The following is a 19662-nucleotide window of genomic DNA, read 5'->3' on the forward strand; positions in this document are numbered from 1 at the left end:
ACATGAGTTCACGGCATTTTTGCCGCGAACTTGTGAAGACCTATGTCCAGCAGTGGACTGCCCTATGGAAAAAATCTCATAAAACCTATCATATCTTATAGACTCTCATAACCCTGTATGAGAATTTGGTCTGCATTTGTCCATGTTTTATGAGATTCTTTCCATAGGGTGCGATAGGCTGAAGTGATGAGGATGATAACTATTAAATACGACAATTTATCCGAACAAATCTATACATCTTTACTAGTATTATAAACCTGAAAAGTTTGTTAGTTTAACCGAGCTAATCTCAGGAATCTCGTTTATTATAGTACTAGCCGACCCGTGCCCACTTCGCTGGGCGTTAATTATTATTATATTAACCAAATAACATACTCTTAAGAACAAATTTTATAGCACTTAAATAAATAATATGTTGCTCCCGTATATTTATTATTTTAAATTTCAGAACCAAATAACATACTTTAAAAAACAAATTTTATAGCACTTAAATAAATAATAAGTTGCTCCAACGCCATCTATCAAAAATCGATTTTAATCGAAATTTACTGAATTTTTTGTTCAATTACAATAAAATATAGCCTATGTCACTCCTGAATAGTGTAGCTTTCTGTTAGTAGAAGAATTTTCATGATCGGATCAGTATTTGCGAAGATTACCCCCTACATACAAACAAAGTTATAAACTTTACCTCTTTATAATATTAGTATAGATATACATTTTATTATTTTACTAAAAATCAAGTAATATAAAAATTCGCTTAAACATTTATTTAGATACATAATTTTAAAATAATATTCTATGTTACTTAATTTAAACAATACGTTCTTATATAAGTACTTTAAGAGTTTTACAATTTACAATCATGACGCGACTTGCTTCAGTTGTTGCCAAAAAGAAATTCTGTAAAATAAAATATCGCTGCAAAGTTTCAATGGTAGTTATTAATTAACTGTGTTCTGTAAAGAGTTTTGTTTGAAGTCTAAAATTTTCTTAATTTCATCAAGTTGACAATCCTTTAGAGCAGTTTGTAAATTTGTAAACTGATTATTGCTATGAATTCCATTTATTGATAATTTAAACCAATCTTTATACCAGTTTTCTACTGTCTCTGAAAATAAATATCTTCATGTTAACTTATTGTTAAAAATATTAGCTTATTGTTATTGTCGGCAAACAAGTATACGGCCTACCTGACCGTAAGTGATTACCTACCGTAGCTTATTGACGACTGCAACACCAGAAGCATCGCAAGCGCATTGCCCACCCTACCGCCAATTCCCCCCAGGAGCTCTGGTCACCTTACTCACCAACAGGAACAAAATACTGCTTGAAAACAGTATTATTTGGCTGTGATCTTCTGTAAGGTCGTGGTACTACCCCAGTTGGCCTGCTCCATTTTTTGAGCAGGAAATTTCCTGCTGTGCCTCAGTTAATTATTATAAATTATACTAACAGACCTGATAAACTTTGATTTCTTTTGTGAATTGATTTGCTTTTTTGTTTTTTTCTTATACATACCTTGTCCTGATAATAACAGACACAAAAATAATATCTAATTTTATGCTGTCGTTTGGAAGTTGTGCATACATACACTTTACAATTCATTTTTTTATAAATAGTAAACTGATCGTGTTGTATGTAGATAATATACCTATTTCGGTAATAGAAATATTATCTTTTAACATGATAAAAATTAAAAGTCCTGTGTCTAGTCAATGCACATTTCAAAATATAATTTTTGAGAAGGTAAGTTCTTTAAAAATAAAATTACTTTTAGCTACTAAATCTTGACCAAAACCCTATCTACTCTTACCTACGAGTTGGTCGTAATTTGTCTCTGTGCTGTTATCGTCAGATATTTTCCATATACGGAGGTACTCCTCACATAATACTGGCGTTGTTGCATCATTTAGAGCGTAAGCGTCCAAATCTAGAGAACTAGAAGAATTTCTGGTTTACAATTTATTCATAATAGAACTAATATGCAATCTAAATATAAGATGTGTACCTTATTGCTTTTTTTATGTCAATATCTTTTTTTCTGTGATATTCAGATTTAAATTTATTTTTAATCAATTGAAACGAAGTCAGGCAAATATCTTCTGGAACTTCTATAAAGTTTATGTTTATTATTATATGTCACTTTAAAATATCTAATTATAATTACGAAATCATATTTAAATAAATTTAATTTTTCATATAAAATACAAACCGTAAACAATATCTTCACGAATATTTCTTTTTATACAACAATTTGAAATGAAATTTTTGAATGTCAATACTGTTGATATATTGTCCGACTTAAAAAGTGCTGACCCACGCCTGTAAATCAATGTTGTCCTTACTTATACCTATATTGCAAATGTTGAAATATTTTATACTAGCTTACTAGCGAACCCGGCAGATGTTGTCTTGCCCGGAATAGCTACCAGTTTTGATTGATGAAATAGCGATATCAGTGCCACCTACCGGGGCCAATTGTGTTTTCAAACCATTCACGAACCCATAAAAATATACGCACAAAATTTTAACCAAATCGGTCCAGCCGTTTGAGAGGGCTTCAGTGACAAACACACGCACAGAAGAAATGTACTTAGGTAGGGTAAGGTTGCTCAAGTCGTACCCCCTAAGGAAATAATGTTGTAGTATTTAATGCATTTCAAATAAAACAAAATCTTTTGCATGAACATAATCTTCATTTAGTTACCTTTTAATCAATATTCATAGAAATTTAAAAGCCACTTAGCAACATAGATATTTTAACGATTTTCACAAATGTACCTTCGGTACGATTAAGGCACCTAGTCGCCTAATTCGTACCACCTATAGCCTAAATCGTACTTAGAATAAGTCTTTATTTAAGACATTATAAACGATATAGAAAAATACTTAAGTAATAACAAGAGATCACATTAAAATAAACAAAATTTACAAACAAATTAGTTTGAATTTCTAACATCAACTTAAAATATCTTTCTTTAGTTAATAGTCACAAAATCAGTCATAGTGACCTACAAACTAAACTAAAAATAAAAAACAAAATTCAGCTCAGCCTATTTCAGTCCGCTGCTGGACATAGGCCTCCCCAAGTTCGTGACAGACAAAACAAAAGCAAAAAGCCAAGAAGCAAAATTATAACTTGTTAATCATACAAAGTTAAGCTTAGACAATTATTGTGGTTGAACACAGATATCACAAACGTAATTTTTTTATTTTACTTTCGATGCCAGCACATCGGTCATGTACCCAACCTTTACATTTTAGACACTGCATTATATTTTCTTGATAATCTTCCTTACATAGTTGACATAGCCACGATTCTTTTCCTTTTATTTATTTGTTCTTCTTAGATGTTCCCTCCGCCTTTCTTCTCTTTGTGGGTTTATTTTCTGTTTTGATTTTTTTATTATCCAAAACAGGCTTCTTTCTTTTATTTATGTTTTCCTTGGTTTCTAATTCATTTTTGTGGGGACTGGAAGTTAATTACATTGCTGATTTAGTACCTTTACTAATTTTTTTTAATAAATGTTGTTATGCAAGGAACAGGAGATAATATGTTTAAGTGAGTTAGCCTGCTATTCTCTTTTCATTGTTAAAATGATGGGGCAATTGAAATTTTTCGGCAAGCTCAAACGCAAGTTTTCTAAATTCAGTCGTACTTAGTTAACCCGAAAAAACAAGACTCCAAATTTATTTTGTGCCAACATCTCTATATCTGATGACATATCATTAGGTCTTCCAAATTTTGTTGTCTTATTCAATCCTTTCAAATGTCTCCGTTATGTAGTTTTTGGTATATTATGTCTTCTACAAGCTTCATTAAATCCAATTTCACCATGCCGATGCTTCTCTAATGTTTCGTTCATATCTTCCCGCTTTCAACTATTATAGAGGTTAAAAAAATTAAGTAAATTAAACACACAGTTTTCTGAATGCCTAAGTCGTACCGGTACGAGTAAAGAATTCTGCACAGGTACGACTTATGCAGTGAGGTATTATAAGTTTCAAAACAAAATTATTGTGATAACCTAAAAAAAATCTACTGTTTAGGTGTACCTAAACGACTGCCAAATTATTATTAAAAATAGACGTAAACAAAAAAATAAGTTGAAAATTACATTCCTTTTATAAAAAACTTACGAATGAGTTGAAAATTTAATTGAAAACTGTTGAAAAAACTTACTTTTTGATTATTTTTGCTCCGCAACACGGCTGGCCGTCCGATTGTTTTCACGTGCTTGTTTGGCTATTTAGTTCAGATCTACCTCATCACATGATAATTTTTATACGCAACAGCTGAGATATCACCGGGGTACGACTTAGGCGGTAGTATGACTTGAGCAACCTTACCCTATATAAAGATTAGCTGACCCCGCTAACGTTGTTTTGCTATATATGTTATTAACCCCCTTAATCCCCCCCCGCCTCCTTTAACTTAAGGGTATGGAAAATAGATTTCGGCCGATTCTCAGGCCTACCCGATATGCACACAAAATTTCATAAAAATCGGTCCAGCCGTTTCGGAGAAGTATGGTAACTAACATTGTGACACGAGAATTTTATATATAAGAAGATAAAATATAGGTACCAAATGAACTTACTGATATTTGCATATGAGGTAAGTTTCGAGGAAAGAATGGGATCGAGCAAAGGTAACGTTATTAGCTGGTCTCGGTAGTTCGCCAGGGAGTAGTTCCGTCAACCACGACGTCATTTCAGCGACTGAGAAAGCTCCCGTAACTCTGATTTCACACCAAGACCTTGATAAATAAAGAAGGTATTAAATGTCTTAAAATCGACCTGCTTAAAGTTTTAACATCTTAGCGTGAATTAAGTACTTTCAATAGTGTATTGTAATAAACTGTAAAAGATTTCCACAAGACTTCTCATCAAAAGAACGGTTGAAGTATAGTCAAACAAAGGTTTTAGGCCGCTAACTCGCATTTTGCGGGCATCGGTGCGGCGGCGGTGGTGGCCCGGGAGCGGCAGGATCTTATGCGTAGAATCAAATGGACCGGCCTTCGAAAACAGCAGCGTGGCAGCGGCGCGGTGGCGGGCAACGGGCGGTGCATTCCAGGCAAGCGGTGACCGTCAGCATTGCAATGTTGTGCAATTTATTTTTCTTATATTATTATTATTATTTTCTTATATTATTATAATATTATATTTCTTATATTATTATAATTTATTTTATTATTAATTATTATTATATTAAATATTCCAGACTCTAAATCGTCCTTGATAGCTTCAAGGATATAGTCAAAAGTTTCTACACACATTCTGGTGTAGTTGTAGAATTTGTCGGGACGTTGTCTCTGTTCTTCATAATTTCGATAAAACTCGTCTTTTATTTTCCTTTCCGTATAGTAGGCAGGGCTGTAGCGGAAGTAAAAAAAAATATCATAATTGATCTGTTCTGAAGCACGGGCTCTTAAATCAATCACCATATAATATATCACTGACCTCTAGGTCAGTGATGTACATTCAATAGCTATTCGTAGACAAATAATTTCTGTGATTTAATCCTCAATGATGAAGAACAAGCGAACACGATGGTTGAACTTCCATATTTGTATGTAGAGATCCATGTCTGAGTGAGAGTGAGGTAGGTAATAATTAATTGTTGGGTGGGGTGATACGAGTAAATAGATACGACCGAAATACCATTTAGAATTTCAGATCATATTGTTTCTGCAAACTTATTATAATAATTAACATAGTAATAAAAATATAAAACAGCTGAATTCTACGATTCGCCATGTTATGCCGCATATATATCGCCATATCAACTGATTTTGTCCTTTTTTTCAAACGCCAGAAATAATATAGCCATTCTCTCGTGGCCCATTGACAATCTTTGAGTTTGAGGTCTATTTATTACAGTTAAAGTTGAAAACTTAGATTCTCACACTGTAGTGCTATATCCCATAGTCGCCACAGATGCAGAAAGTTCATACGTATCTTTGAACACCTCTCGTTGCCTGTAAAAACTTAATTGTTTTGTCCATTTTATCCTCATTACGACTCAAGTAAGCTTTAACCACACTAGCCTCTTGTCTTGAGGAATTTTCAGACTTGCAAAATTAGTTAAAATTTTAAATTAAACATGAAAATTTATTTTCATTTTAAACAAACACTTATAACGCTTGAAACAATCTAAGCAAAGGCCCGCTGTTATGTTGTTTTGGATATGTGTCTAAAACAACTTGTTTCATTGGTTCTCCGATTTGAGCGATATCAGAAGGAATACCATGCTTAAGATTACCAACATGTTTTAACCAACCTCTTGCCATGGAACTAGGAGTAGTGATTGTATTTTGCGCTTCCACTTGTTTTAGTGTTGCCCAAATGCAAGAACAAGACGAGACTTAGCCAGTCTTGGTCTTGGTCTTGCGCCAATACACCTGGTCTTGGTCTTGGTCTTGGTCTTGCGCTCCCAGTCTTGGTCTTGGTCTTGGTCTTGCAGCAAGAGTCTTGCAAGTCTTGCAATTACCTATTAGTCTATTACTATTTATTAAAGTTTACTTTAAATCTTAGAAAAACGTATTAGAATTGGAACATTGTGAGCTTGAATTAACATAGCCATAGTAAAGATCAAGCAGATTAATAAATAACTGAAGATTTGATAATAAATTCGAAAAATCAATTGACCTATATGTCGTTTTCCATGGAAGTAACTGTTTCTTAATAAACATTTATGATTTATAAGCTTACATTTGCTAAAACATGTAAAAAAACAAATTAATTACAATAACTTGACTGTATTTTAAAGAACAATACTTATCTGTCTAGAAAGAGATTGAACCCTCAACTTATAAGAAATTTAATAAAAGAGTTTTACGATTTATCATTTATTTGAATAAAAAATAAAATACAACACAAATCAACAGCTTTATCATTAGGTTATGATACTTTATATCAATTTTTTTGACCATGAATTAATATGACATCTACTACCTATCCTTACCATTTTATCCTAATCATAATACTACTTGCGTGATCAGTATAATGTATTCATTTTCATTCTAAGCACTCTGAAACTTATTTATTCTTTGGAACACCTGTAGGTACTCTTAAAATTCGAAATTATTTTGCATGAGTATACCTACGCCCTATGGCGGCAATCAAATAGTGTCAAATGTTATGATTTCGGCGTGGCGGCAACGATTGTTTTAGATTTCAAAAGAAGCCGCCGGCGCGTGTATCATAACCATGTACTTCCGAAAAGCGGCAAATTTCTTTGAGAAGTAAGTACAAAACCTTTGATGCCGCATTATCAAAGTGCCGATGGTTAAAACATAACTATGCATGCACTCAGTTTGATTTTAATAGATATTTTTTTATTCGCTATGTTTATGGTATTAGTCGTAATGCGCATAGGTCCAGTTTTTCATATTCTTTGATACAGTTTTTTGCGTCTCATAGAATTCCTAAGCGTACCTACCTATACATCGAACTGTTACACCTAACTACTCAGTGAAATAGCGCTAAGTCCTAGCTGCAAGACGCAAGAGTCTTGCAGGCTATGTCTTGTTCTTGCTCAAGTCTTGCACGGTCAGTCTTGGTCTTGGTCTTGCTAAAAATACGCGGTCTTGTTCTTGGTCTTGGTCTTGCAAAAACGCAAGAACAAGACCAAGACTGCAAGACCAAGACTGAATTTGGGCAACACTAACTTGTTTTGAGCGATGAGGTTCTTCGTCGTCAATTTTCTCTTCAACTTCGTTTTTTTCTAAACAGAGCCCGTATGTATATCCATAGCAAAATCAATTAATCTTTAATATTGCAATAAAAATAAAAATTATATCAATTTTTACCTATCCTACCTACCTACTTACCTATATATTTTTATTTTATTGTTTTTTACAAACAATCATAACCAATCTCTATGTTTATTTTGGCTACAATTTTATTTATCTCAACATTAAAAATTTAATTTTTATCATTTATTTTAGTTTTTGGTATTTTTAAGGTAGGTTATTGTGATTTGAAGATAGGGTATTGTCCCACAATGCCCTTCCCCCTACATCCCTATGGCCGTGATATTCACTTCTAGTTTTGCCCACAATAAATCGAGCGTTAGGAATAAATTTGAATCATAAATATATAGTCGCCGTCGTTCAGAGATTTTTTTCGCGAACAAAAACAAATATCTCGACGATACAACCACGAACACAACAATACGCAACTATAATGCCACGCGACCTACGACCACGTTGGTTTCGAGCTGCCCCCAAAATTTGAGGCAGCGGCTTAGCGGTTGCAGTATACTTACTTATTAAAAAAAAATCCTGACACTCCCGTTCTAACAATATTTTGCGCGACTGAGTTCAAGATAGATTCCAATTGGATTTAAAAATCACCATCAGTGCCATAGTTAAATTTGTTGCCAATTTATTTATACATGTACCTACCTATATCCAATTTACAGGGGACTTATAAAATTAGCCGATTAAAAACAAACGTTCACCTTCGTATATTTCATTCTTTTCGAACAAAATTAAGAAATACACAGGCCGAAGACGGGCAGCAGCGTCTTCGATGCGATAAAGCCAGCCCTGCAGTCGCCAACCCGCCTGCCCGGCGTGACCATGGGCAAGACACATGAGTTCACATCATTTTTGGCGCGAACTTGTGGAGGCCTATGTCCAACAGTGGACTGTAATAGGCTGAAATGATGATGATGAAATGGTGATTCAGTTAACGTGAAAATTCAGTACTTATACCTAATTAATACAAAAATGATATTTAATATTCCAAACAGGTTTTCTAAGTACCTACCTTTTATTGTCTTCTATTTCCAAGGGTTCATGTTTCGAATAATGAGGCAAAATCGGTAAATGAAATTTGATTAGTCTAGCAACTCGGGGAACTCCCGCTGGTAAAATGTACACGAGTACACGTGTTCCTTCCATCTTCGTATCTTCAAAGACTAGGTTGCGCATACGCAACCAAAGTCGCCTTGTACCGGCTTGACATCTAATAGCGGTCAGCAATTCTGTGTCGTTTGATGTCTGTCAACAGGAGATGAGGACATTTTAATCAAATAAATGTATTTAATGCGCAGCGGTCACAGCTTTGGATGCACTGGCGGTCATAGGCTAGACACCGTTCATAACAAACATTTGGATAAGAAGTTGGTCTTTGCATTTTGGGTGTTTCCGGATCCTCGACGCTCCTGTGTTAAACATAATTGCGTAAATCTACTTAAAGTTTAGGCGTGAGGTGTTAATATAAATTAAGTAGTGCTACTTAATTATAATTACTTAATTTATAATAACACCTCACATTTCCTTTTCACAAGTCCTTTACATATTAAACCTAACTATATATGTATACCACATACCATGTATATACAACTTGCGGCAACAAAATTCACGGTCGCTACCAAAACAATGACAAACTCTGTGCCTTTAGTTTTGACTTTTTATTTCTAAGAGTTAAGACGGTTAAATCTACGAAAAAAAAAATCATTAAGTTTAAGAATCAAAAATAAATGAACGCCTCCAACCTGAGGTGCACATGTGCTTAGTACAGCGGCATTATCAGTCTGAATTTCCAGTTTGCTCTCGCAATACACAAAAATCATATCCAGTGGTACGGCGGAAGTGATTTTAGCTTCTTGCCAACCATCATGACTTGCTCCCGAGAGCTAAAAAACAATAAGTTAAATAAACTCGTTGAGGTTTCGAAATGAAAATTATGAAACCGACCTCATGTTCTATATCCAAAAGTGGCGGGGCCGATATTCCACCGTATACGGAACGAGTGTTTTTTTGATATTTCTCACGTTCGTTTGCAGTTTGTTTCTCTAACCGGGCAACCTCAGCTCTGAACGGAAAAACAATGTTATTAATTGAATTTTTTGTTTAGTTAAAAAAATTTAATTATAAAAAAATTGCTATAGGTACACACACGAGCTTAGAACGTCGTGTAGCTAGGGCGTCCCCAGAAATAGCATTTACGGAAGAAATAAGTCTGCTTGATCTCAAACCGAAAATCCTTCCCGAAAATGTAGCTACAAGCAATTCTGGTTCATTTGTACTAATACAGCCACCACACACTGACGTTACGGGTTCACCGGAAAACTAAATTGTTATGATTACTTCTTGAGTTTATATGAACAAACAATAAATGTTAGCGTATGAGAATCTCAATAAAACCTTACATATGTAAACTTCAGTCTCGGTTTTTCTTTTAAATTCTCAGGGTTGACAAGATATAGTTGAATTGAGCCGTCGTGTCTTCCTACCGCTAAATGCGTACCTGAATTGTTTGTTAACCATCCAACACACGTTACTGAACCCAATCCACATCCTTCTACCAAACACTTAGCGGAGAGCTCTGATCTGTTTAATTTATTAAATTGTAATTGACACTTACAAGTTTCAGTAAATTTCAGAAGGATTATTAATCAAATTGAATGTTTAACTCTGTTTATTAATTTTGAGATTTAGAACTTAAAAGTTGCGAAAAGTACAATTATTTAGGTATTTTCCTATTCATAACAGTGCTTGTATATTACCACAATACCATAATATAATCTTACCAATATTATCTTACCTCCAGATCGCATGGTCTAGGTACGTATAGAACCTAATTATTCATTTAAAATAACTTACTCCTCATAAAAAATTATCCCAATGGACCCGTCCACTGCACCATAAAGAGCGCATACTTCAGCTGGATGTAAAGACTGCGGTATTGTAAATCGAGTTGGCCCAGCAGAAATATGGGTATGTTTTTGTATTTTTCCATTTTCAATAATTAGCGCCTCTTTATTTGCTATTAGCACTAGTATTCTTATACGACTTTTCTATTAATTCAGTGACGAAAATGAAATAAAAAAAAATATACATATAATTATATCATATCATCATCTTCAACTGTAACTGTTTGGTAACATGCTAAAAACTTATACATACATTTGGCATAGCAAAAGCGACAGCATCGAGAACCCTATCATCACATACAAAGCTATACTGTTCCTGAAGCTCTCTGTAAAAGGTAACCGTTTTTCCACTACAAATGATGAGATCATTGCCTAATACACACCTGGTAATAAAAATTCTTTTTAAGAGTAAATAAGTAACATTTGAAATAGGTAGCCCACAACCAAAATCATGTTTCAATTTTTTATTTTTATAATTACTAATCCTAGACAACCGTTAGATATACATAGTTAAAAGTAACTTTGGAGGTGCGAGGAACAGGGTGTAAAGTTCCTCGTCCGCCATCGCAAAGGGAAGATCCTCCGACCAGACGTTCGGGGAGTACGAGAGCCGCGCTTTATGGTTTTAGAAGTTGTAGAAATAGAATAATAAACTAATTTTAAAGTTATAAAATTTTAGTAGCACGCGGTCAGAAAAGGGGGTAGGTTCGGAACCAGGCGCGCCAGGCACCTGATTTTCAGCCTTTATTTCCTTAGCTGGCCCACGCCGCGACAACGTACCTTAGAAGTAAAATGGAAGGACACTGGCCTGACTAATTCCCGGCGATGATGGTCTTCAGTTCCGTCTTCGTCCGATGACCGGCGGAGATCTCCACCGGTGTAAATGCCGGTAATCAGTCAGCCCGTTATTAATCGAGGGCAGTGACTCGATTTGTAGCAAAGTACAATTAAAGATATAAATCTTAAAATAAAATCCTGGAACGAAGAAAGTTCCGAGTCAGGAAAAGAACAATTCAGAAACCAGTGTCACAATTAGCAAAATAATAAATAATTACAATTTTCTCGTTAAGTTAAGAACACCAGCAATATGTAATTATAATAGATATCATGAGAACTTACCCCAGCGGGATTTAAGCCGAGTTAGGGTCGAGGTTAGGTCTCGAGGTTCGGCGGCAACGAAGTGCAAAGAAAAAGAAGCAAAGACACGCGAGCAAAGCGCTCCTTCCCGCGCTCGGGAATATTGACAAGCAAAAGTCTATGCGTTAAGCATAGTCTGTATTTTTATAAATTATTAAGTTTAAATTTAGATATTAAATTATTTTATAATTTAAGGAGTAGACAGGAATATTAAATTTAGAATTTCTAATTACAATTAAATTGATTTTATTAAAGAAAGATCAATAATCACCAAAAAACATCAGCGGCATCTATAATCAATATCAAGTCTGTTAGAGAAAAAACGCCGATATGAAACACAAATAGTCACGAAGTGTTGAAAAATGCCGATAGATGGCGCTACAAGTAGAAGCATGATAAAAATAAAGTGAAAAAACTTAAGAGCCATTTCACAATTTTACGCTCTGCAAGTTTAGGTAAATTTGGTCGCATCGCGCGAGTCGTACGAGCCGCGCGATCTTTGTGCTAGTACGTATAGTGTGACAACCAAAAGACCATCGTGATCATTTTCTGATGTATAATAAAAATTATAACTATGGTATAAAATGTTTTTTACATAATTAATTTGTTAAAAATTTCAAGTATGTTATATAACAACAGTCAATAAATTTAAAATAAAATTAAAAAAATCAATTTTATGAAATAATTTTTTTAAATTGATTTAGTTTTTTCAGTTTACGAATGAATCTAATATTTACGATATGAATAAAAAAGCATTTAATGACATCGACACCGACAAACATATTAATTAACAAATAACAAGACAAACAGATTGAAATGCCTATTTGTATTGATAGTGTGAGAAAAGAAAATTAAATTATCCATTTGTTTACAGACATTATCATTATATTATTTTACAGTCATTTTCGTAATATGTTTATTTTATTTATATTTTATTATGAAAGTATCAAATGCGTTTTATCCGCTATAACAACAGGCGCTTGGCGCGTGTGAGCGAAAGAGACGGCTGCGCAGAATTTGGCGTGGACCTTACCTCTAAGAGCGCTAGCGCTCGACTGATTTACCGGGCTTGATGCGTGGCAATATATACTATCTTTTTATTATTTAATATAAAATGTATCAAAAATAATTACATCTTTTAATTATTTTTTTTGTATTCCTTAATGATGTAAGTTTACTTTGATGAAGATAGTTCGTTAAAATTTCTTAGTTTTCTAAGAGAAATATCGCTTTTAAAATTGTACTTATTTGGAAAATATTCGTAACTTTAAATTTTTTTTATCGTTTAATAGAGATACAAATGGAATAAAAATCTATGATAGTGGACAACAAAATTATATTCCACATATTATGATATTTTTTTAAAATGGTTTCAACGTAGAGGTTATTGAAAAGTAGGACTTCAAAGTATACATTGCGACCGTTTGCCCAGGGAGGAGGCTGATGAAAAGGTTAATAATTTTATACACATAATATAAATCAAAATTCTGATCCGACTATGGACTACAACAAAGGTTGCTTTATTATATTTCAAGAATATATATTACATTATTGCATCCAACACTGAGATTAACGACGTCAAAATATTACAATTTCGCGGATTGTTACCGATTTTTGTGAAATGGCTCTTAACCTTTACTACAAGATCTTATTTATTAGAGTAACGTTCCAGCACAACGTTACACGAGGAATAGCCAATAGGTTGTGATCATGTCGGGGTCACCAGTTTGGGGGTGTGAGAAACGGGGTGTTGGATTCCTCGTCCGCCATCGAAAAGGGAGGATCCTCCGACCAGACGGGGGTTGTGTCTAGTGGGCTACTGCCCCGACGTTCCTTGTCGAGTTCTTGTATATTGCGTGATATATGTCGCCCCATAACTATACATAACTACATATTAATACTTACTATGAATAGGTACGTACAAAGATTTCAACTTTTACTGTAAATGCATGTTTTAGGTATATATTCAGTATCGTAAAGTGAGTTCTGTTGTGATAAAAGTATTTTTTAAAAAAAGCTACTGAAATTATTAACGTTGAGCATAGGTTCGACGAATTAGGTAATAAGGTTTTTGCGTCAAAACTGTGACTAAGTATTAAGAATTTTGGTCGTGAGCTTTAAAATCGAGGCCTGATAAAAATATAATTACATGGATGTGATTGTTTCTGAAACTGAAGTTTCAATACTGAGGAACACTTTGCCTTTCTTTGTGTAACCCTTGACTTCGTTTCCCGACGCAGCAAAAATTTTGTCAGTATTGTTCCCTAAAAATATAAATAAGAAATGTATGTGGCTAAAAGGAATCCCATATCCAAAAACAAAGATAAATTCAGAGCGGGAATCGAACCTACAGAACAGAATTAAATAATAATAATAAAAAAAATATTTCCTACCTACTGACGAAGCAAGTTGTACAGAAGTTATGGGCTTCCCTGGTAATGTTTTAAAATGTACAACAGGTTCTTCATCGATAACACTTAAACACTGTAATACTCCATTTTTGTCGCCTATTATAAACTGCCAACAAAATATACCTACTTACTGCGGTCAGTAATAAAAATCCTACTAATATTATAAACGTTAAAATTTTTATTTATAGATGTATGGATGTTTGTTCCTCTTTCACGCAAAAACTACCAAATGGATTTTAATGAAAGTTTACAATAATATAGCTTATACATTAAAATAATACATAGGCTATAATTTTTAAAGAAAGTTTGTGAATTGTTCAAAATATAACAATAATTGTCAAGTAAGTCGGAAAAAATTTGCCATCAGCGAGCTATTCAGGCGTACGCTGTAAAAACTGTGGAGTTTAGACGTATATACATAATGTACAAGACAAATGTTTATCTTAATTAATCCTACAAATACAATAATTGTGTTTGCTGGCAAACGAAAAAAAAACCGACTTCAATTACATCGACAAGTAATACAACGTAGATCGACGAAAAAATAGTCAAGTAAATACGCATTATCAAAGATTACTCCAAAAGCTGTAATCAGATCTCGATAAAATTTAAATATGACCACATGATAAACATCGGCTTTCGATTAAATTAAAAATCATCAAAATCGGTACACCCAGTAAAAAGTTATGTGGATTTTCGAGGGTTTTCTCTGGTATCCCATCATCAGATCCTAGTTTTCGTATCATGGTACCTTAAGATATTGTATTTCCAACAAAAAAAGAATTATCAAAATCGGTTCATAAACGACGAAGTTATCCCCGGACATACATAAAATAATTGTGTTTGCTCGCAAACGAAAAAAAAAACGACTTCAATTACATCGACGAGTAATACAACGTAGATCGACGAAATAGTCAAGTAACTACGCGTTATCAAAGATTACTCAAAAAGTAGTTATCAGATCTCAATAAAATTTATATGACCACATGACAAACATCAGCGTTCGATTAAATTAAAAATTATTAAAATCGGTACACCCAGTAAAAAGTTACTGCGGATTTTCAAGAAGTTCCCTCGATTTCTCTGGGATCCCATCATTAGATCCTGGTTTTCTTATCATGGTACTAAGCTAGAGATATCTTCTTTCCAACAAAAAAAGAATTATCAAAATCGGTACACCCAGTAAAAAGTTATTGCGGATTTTCAAGAGTTTCCTCCAATTTCTCTGGGATCTCATCATCAGATCCTGGTTTTATTATTATGGTACTAAACTAGGGATATCTTCTTTCCAACAAAAAAAGAATTATCAAAATCGGTACATCCAGTAAAAAGTTATGTCGTCTAATACAACGTAGGTCGACGAAAAAAGCGTCAAGTAAAAACGCATTATTAGATATAACTCGAAAAGTAGTTGTTAGATCTCAAATAAATTTAAATGGGACCAATTGGCACACAACACCTTTCGATTAAAAAAAAATTGTCGAAATCGGTCCACACGGTCAAAAGTTCTGATGTAACATACATAAAAAAAAGATACAGTCGAATTGAGAACCTCCTCCTTTTTTGGAAGTCGGTTAAAAAGTATGTCGAATTGAGTAACCTCCTCCTTTTTTGAAGTCGGTTAAAAGAGTCTGCGCCAGCAGATCAATTTTGATGAATTTTGGTATAATGATAGATATTGAGAAAAAACACGCTGTGTACCTACAGCAGTAAAGAATATAGTCACCCCCTCTCTCTCCGTGGGTTTCGTAAGGGGCGATTAAGGGATAACACAGTTCCACTACCACCTTGGAATTTATAAATCCGATCGATGTTGGCATAACTATCCAACTGCTGGATTTGAAATATACAGGCGGCAGGTCGACGACGGGCAGCAGCGTCTTCGGTGTGACTAAGCCAGCGCTGCGGTCACCAACCCGCCTGCCCAGCGTGGTGACTATGGGTAACACACATGAGTTCACGCCATTTTTGGCGCGAGCTTGTGGAGGCTTATGTCAAGTATTGAATTGCGATAGGCTGAAGTGATTGAGACAATAATAAGCGACTCGAAGTACATAATAATCCTGCGCAGACGAAGTCGCAGGTACCAGCTAGTAATAATATATTTTTAAAAACTTATCAATTGAGTCAAAGTATACTAAATTCTCACCTTCTGATGTATCTTTTGGTCTGTAGACGATAATATCTTTAATGCATGTGGATATGTTATTCCACAAAGTGTGTAGTCAATTCGTGCTAAATCATAATCCATTTTGTTTTATTTTTGACTTAAAACAGAAGATATGAAAATATTACAAAAATAACGCAAAGAATCAAGTGTAAGTGTTGTGTGTTATATGTATCTTAGCAACAAGAAATCGACATTTTGATGATCGACAGTAAAATTACTTATTTTTATAGAATAGTATTCGTTTCGCAGCGTGTTAAACCTTAAATAATAAATAAATTTAAAAATATTAATAATAAAAATTGTTCCTTAAAATACCGCCTATAAAAATGGTCTGATATTATTTTTTTGTAAAATAATTTAAAAAAAAAAGGTTTGACAAATAGATTTTCTTCTCTAAAATTTGTATGGATTTTCACTAATATCTTTGTTATTTATGATTCTGAGACTAAAAGTTACTGAACAAAAGTTGTAGATAATTTTATTCGCAACAAAAAATGTCATTTTTTTTTGTGAAACATAGTTTGGCAGATAAACCATAAAAACCATTTGAACCATGATTTGAACCTCTTTTTCCAAGATGGCGGCAGTTGGACAAGCACTGCAACACCACAAATTTGGATTTAACTTTACAATAATCCCCCCTTCGTATCTAGAAAATAAAATTGCGTCCTCTTACAAACGCAACCCCAAATGTAACTTTTCAATGGACTAAGTATGTGTCTAAAATATGATTGTCTTTTATCGTAGAATTAAATAATTATGTTTGTTTGCAAACGAAAAAAAATCGACTACAATTACATCGACAAGTAACACAACGTAGGTACACGAAAAAATAGTCAAGTAAATACCTACACGTTACCATTACTCAAAAAGTATCATAATATATCTCATTATATCATCATCTTCTTCTTCTTTAAAGACTATTTATTAGACTTGGGTAACTCATGAGTGAGTGATACAAATGAAACATAACTTTTCAAGTGAGCTAGTCTCTCATCAGCTCACTTACGTTTCAAATATATCGCACCTTCGGTGGAACAAGGGCTCAACTCCACTTTTTGTAATTTTACAGGAGAGCCATTTTAAAGTTTTTTTTACATTCCGAGTCGTATTATTCGTCTTTGTACTGCTTCAAAGTGTTTGTTCTTTGTATGAAATACGACCTATTTATTTGTGAATATGGTCATGTAGTTTGCAAGTGCCAAATATTTTTTGTTAATTACTATTAATATTTTTTTCAAAATAAGGTGTACATTTATGCCTTTGTTCCACCAACATTTAAATCGTTTTGTAATTATGACCATATTTATCGTTCGTGTTTTAAAGATTTTGAAAAATAGAAACTAGTTTATTTGTTTCAAAAAATGTTTTATTTTATAATTAAACATCTTTTTTAGGAACTTCTGTTGAAAAATCTTAAAAAACTCTAGCGAAACTCTTTGGAACTTGCCTTTAAAATTAGCGTCAATATTAACGTTATAAAATCTTTGTCCATAGTAATCAGTCCGTTTTTACTTTACTCTTACAAATCAAACTCACTTACTAACTCCACTTAAATAAATCAAAACTAACAAACATAAAACTACAAACAATCTTCATAGTTATTGTTGTACAGACCACTTTGGCATTTTACAGTAAATATTTAACAAAAAAAAAAAAACGATAAAAAGAAAACGTATGTAAGAAACTAAAATAATAATAGCAACTATGCTTTCATAGAAAACAAATGAATAACGTAGCACGAGATCTATCCCTTAAAAAGGCATCTGTAATTTCACCCCATCTCATCCCGTGGGTATCGTAAGAGGCGATAGAGGAAAAACCACTAGAGGGTGGGCAGCAGCGCCTTCTAAGCACAGCCTAGCAAGCGTGGCGATTACGCCAAATCCCCCTAAATGGCAGACACGACAAAAAATTGTCCCCCAGTCCCCGGCGGCCCCGCTAGTCCTGGCTACGGTGGAGGCCTAGATAACGGCGGGGCAGGAGGCTATAATCTCCGGCAGAAGCCAGGCCACCACACCCAACGACGAGACTTGGCCCTGGCAACATATAACGCTAGGACGCTGCGGACCGACGCGAAGCTCATTGAGTTGAAAGAAGCTCTCAGCAGGTTGAGCTGGGATATTATAGGCTTATCTGAGGTCCGGAGAGAGGGAAAGGACTCGATGTCTCAAGTCTGGCAACCTGCTGTACTATCGGGAGGGCGACCAACAGTCCCAGGGTGGTGTCAGGTTCCTCGTCCGCAAGGTTCTCGTCAACAACATCGACGTCGTCAGGAGAGTGTCGAGCAGGGTGGCGTACCTTATACTCAGAATATCCAAGCGGTATTCGCTAAAGGTCATACAGGTTTACGCACCGACCTGGACACATCCATATAACGAAGTGGAAGCTATGTATGAGGAAATCTCTACAGTCATACATAGCTCTACATGCCACTACACTACTGTGATGGGGGACTTCAATGCGAAGCTAAGCAGACGATGCGGTGATAAGTTGTGAGTGGAGCAATTTGGATACGAGCAACGGAACTCCCGGGACTGGTTACTGACTGACTTCATGGAGAAGGAGGGACTCTTTATAATGAACTCCTTCTTCAGGAAGCCGGAACGGCGTAAAAGGACCTGGTTGAGTCCCGACGGCACCGTCAGGAACGAGATAGATTTTATCATGTCGACGAATAAGCACATATTTAGTGATGTCTCAATGAAGGAAGTGATCACCGACTTGTCCGAGGCACATTGAATATCGATGTCAAGTTTGAGAGGGGTCGGCTTATAGGGTCTGCGCTCCGACCTACGCCTGCTCAGATTCAAAACCCCGAGAGCTTTCAACTCGAACTCCAAAATCGGTTTGGCCTGTCGCCTGGCCGACTGCGTAGATGTGGACGAGCTCCACGACGGGCTGGTGGAAATTGCCCGTGCGGTGGTGTCTAAGTTCTTCAAGACCCGCTGCCAAAAAAAAAGAACCAACGCAGGACCGATCGTCGTCGAAAGCATTAGGGGAGGCTTATGCTCAGCAGTGGGCGTCCATGAGCTGGTATGATGATGATGATGATGATTTTTTTATTTTGGTGGTCTTCAATGATGGCTGGGATGCTATCAATTTGAGGCACATGCATTTCTTCGATATTCTGAATGTCTTTGTCATCATTTAACATCATCAAAACTTTTCGACTTCGGGATCCCATTTTTCCCTGAAAATTTAACTGTATAACTTAGAATAAAGCTTCAGAGTTTAAACAGCAACACCATTTTAAAATTAAAAAAAAATTA

General features: G+C 34.8%; 1 protein-coding gene across 1 annotated transcript; it reads right to left on the reverse strand.

Annotated features, from left to right (window-relative positions):
- Nucleotides 1-755: 755 nt before the first annotated feature.
- Nucleotides 756-16505, reverse strand: LOC123669870 (Bardet-Biedl syndrome 7 protein homolog). The gene is made up of 15 exons (XM_045603395.1): nt 16370-16505; nt 14203-14326; nt 13959-14073; nt 10926-11055; nt 10623-10816; nt 10169-10349; nt 9916-10088; nt 9714-9831; nt 9512-9652; nt 8782-9014; nt 4605-4763; nt 2216-2325; nt 2012-2114; nt 1817-1941; nt 756-1111 (listed from the first exon to the last, which is right to left on the reverse strand). The coding sequence occupies exons 1-15, from the start codon at nt 16469-16471 to the stop codon at nt 945-947; spliced, it is 2175 nt and encodes a 724-aa protein (XP_045459351.1). The 5' UTR covers nt 16472-16505; the 3' UTR covers nt 756-944.
- Nucleotides 16506-19662: the final 3157 nt, after the last annotated feature.

Source organism: Melitaea cinxia, chromosome 4 (assembly GCF_905220565.1).
Source record: "Melitaea cinxia chromosome 4, ilMelCinx1.1, whole genome shotgun sequence".
Lineage (NCBI taxonomy): Eukaryota > Metazoa > Arthropoda > Insecta > Lepidoptera > Nymphalidae > Melitaea > Melitaea cinxia.

Bases quoted from the DNA above. Each gene is read 5' to 3' on its own strand.
- LOC123669870 (XM_045603395.1), bottom strand. From the start codon at position 16,471: ATGGATTATGATTTAGCACGAATTGACTACACACTTTGTGGAATAACA. The intron at 14,327-16,369 runs GTGAGAATTTAG...TTTTGTTGGCAG, and splicing joins ACCAAAAGATACATCAGAAG to TTTATAATAGGCGACAAAAA. The intron at 1,112-1,816 runs GTAAGAGTAGAT...ATTTATTTTCAG, and splicing joins AAATTACGACCAACTCGTAG to AGACAGTAGAAAACTGGTAT.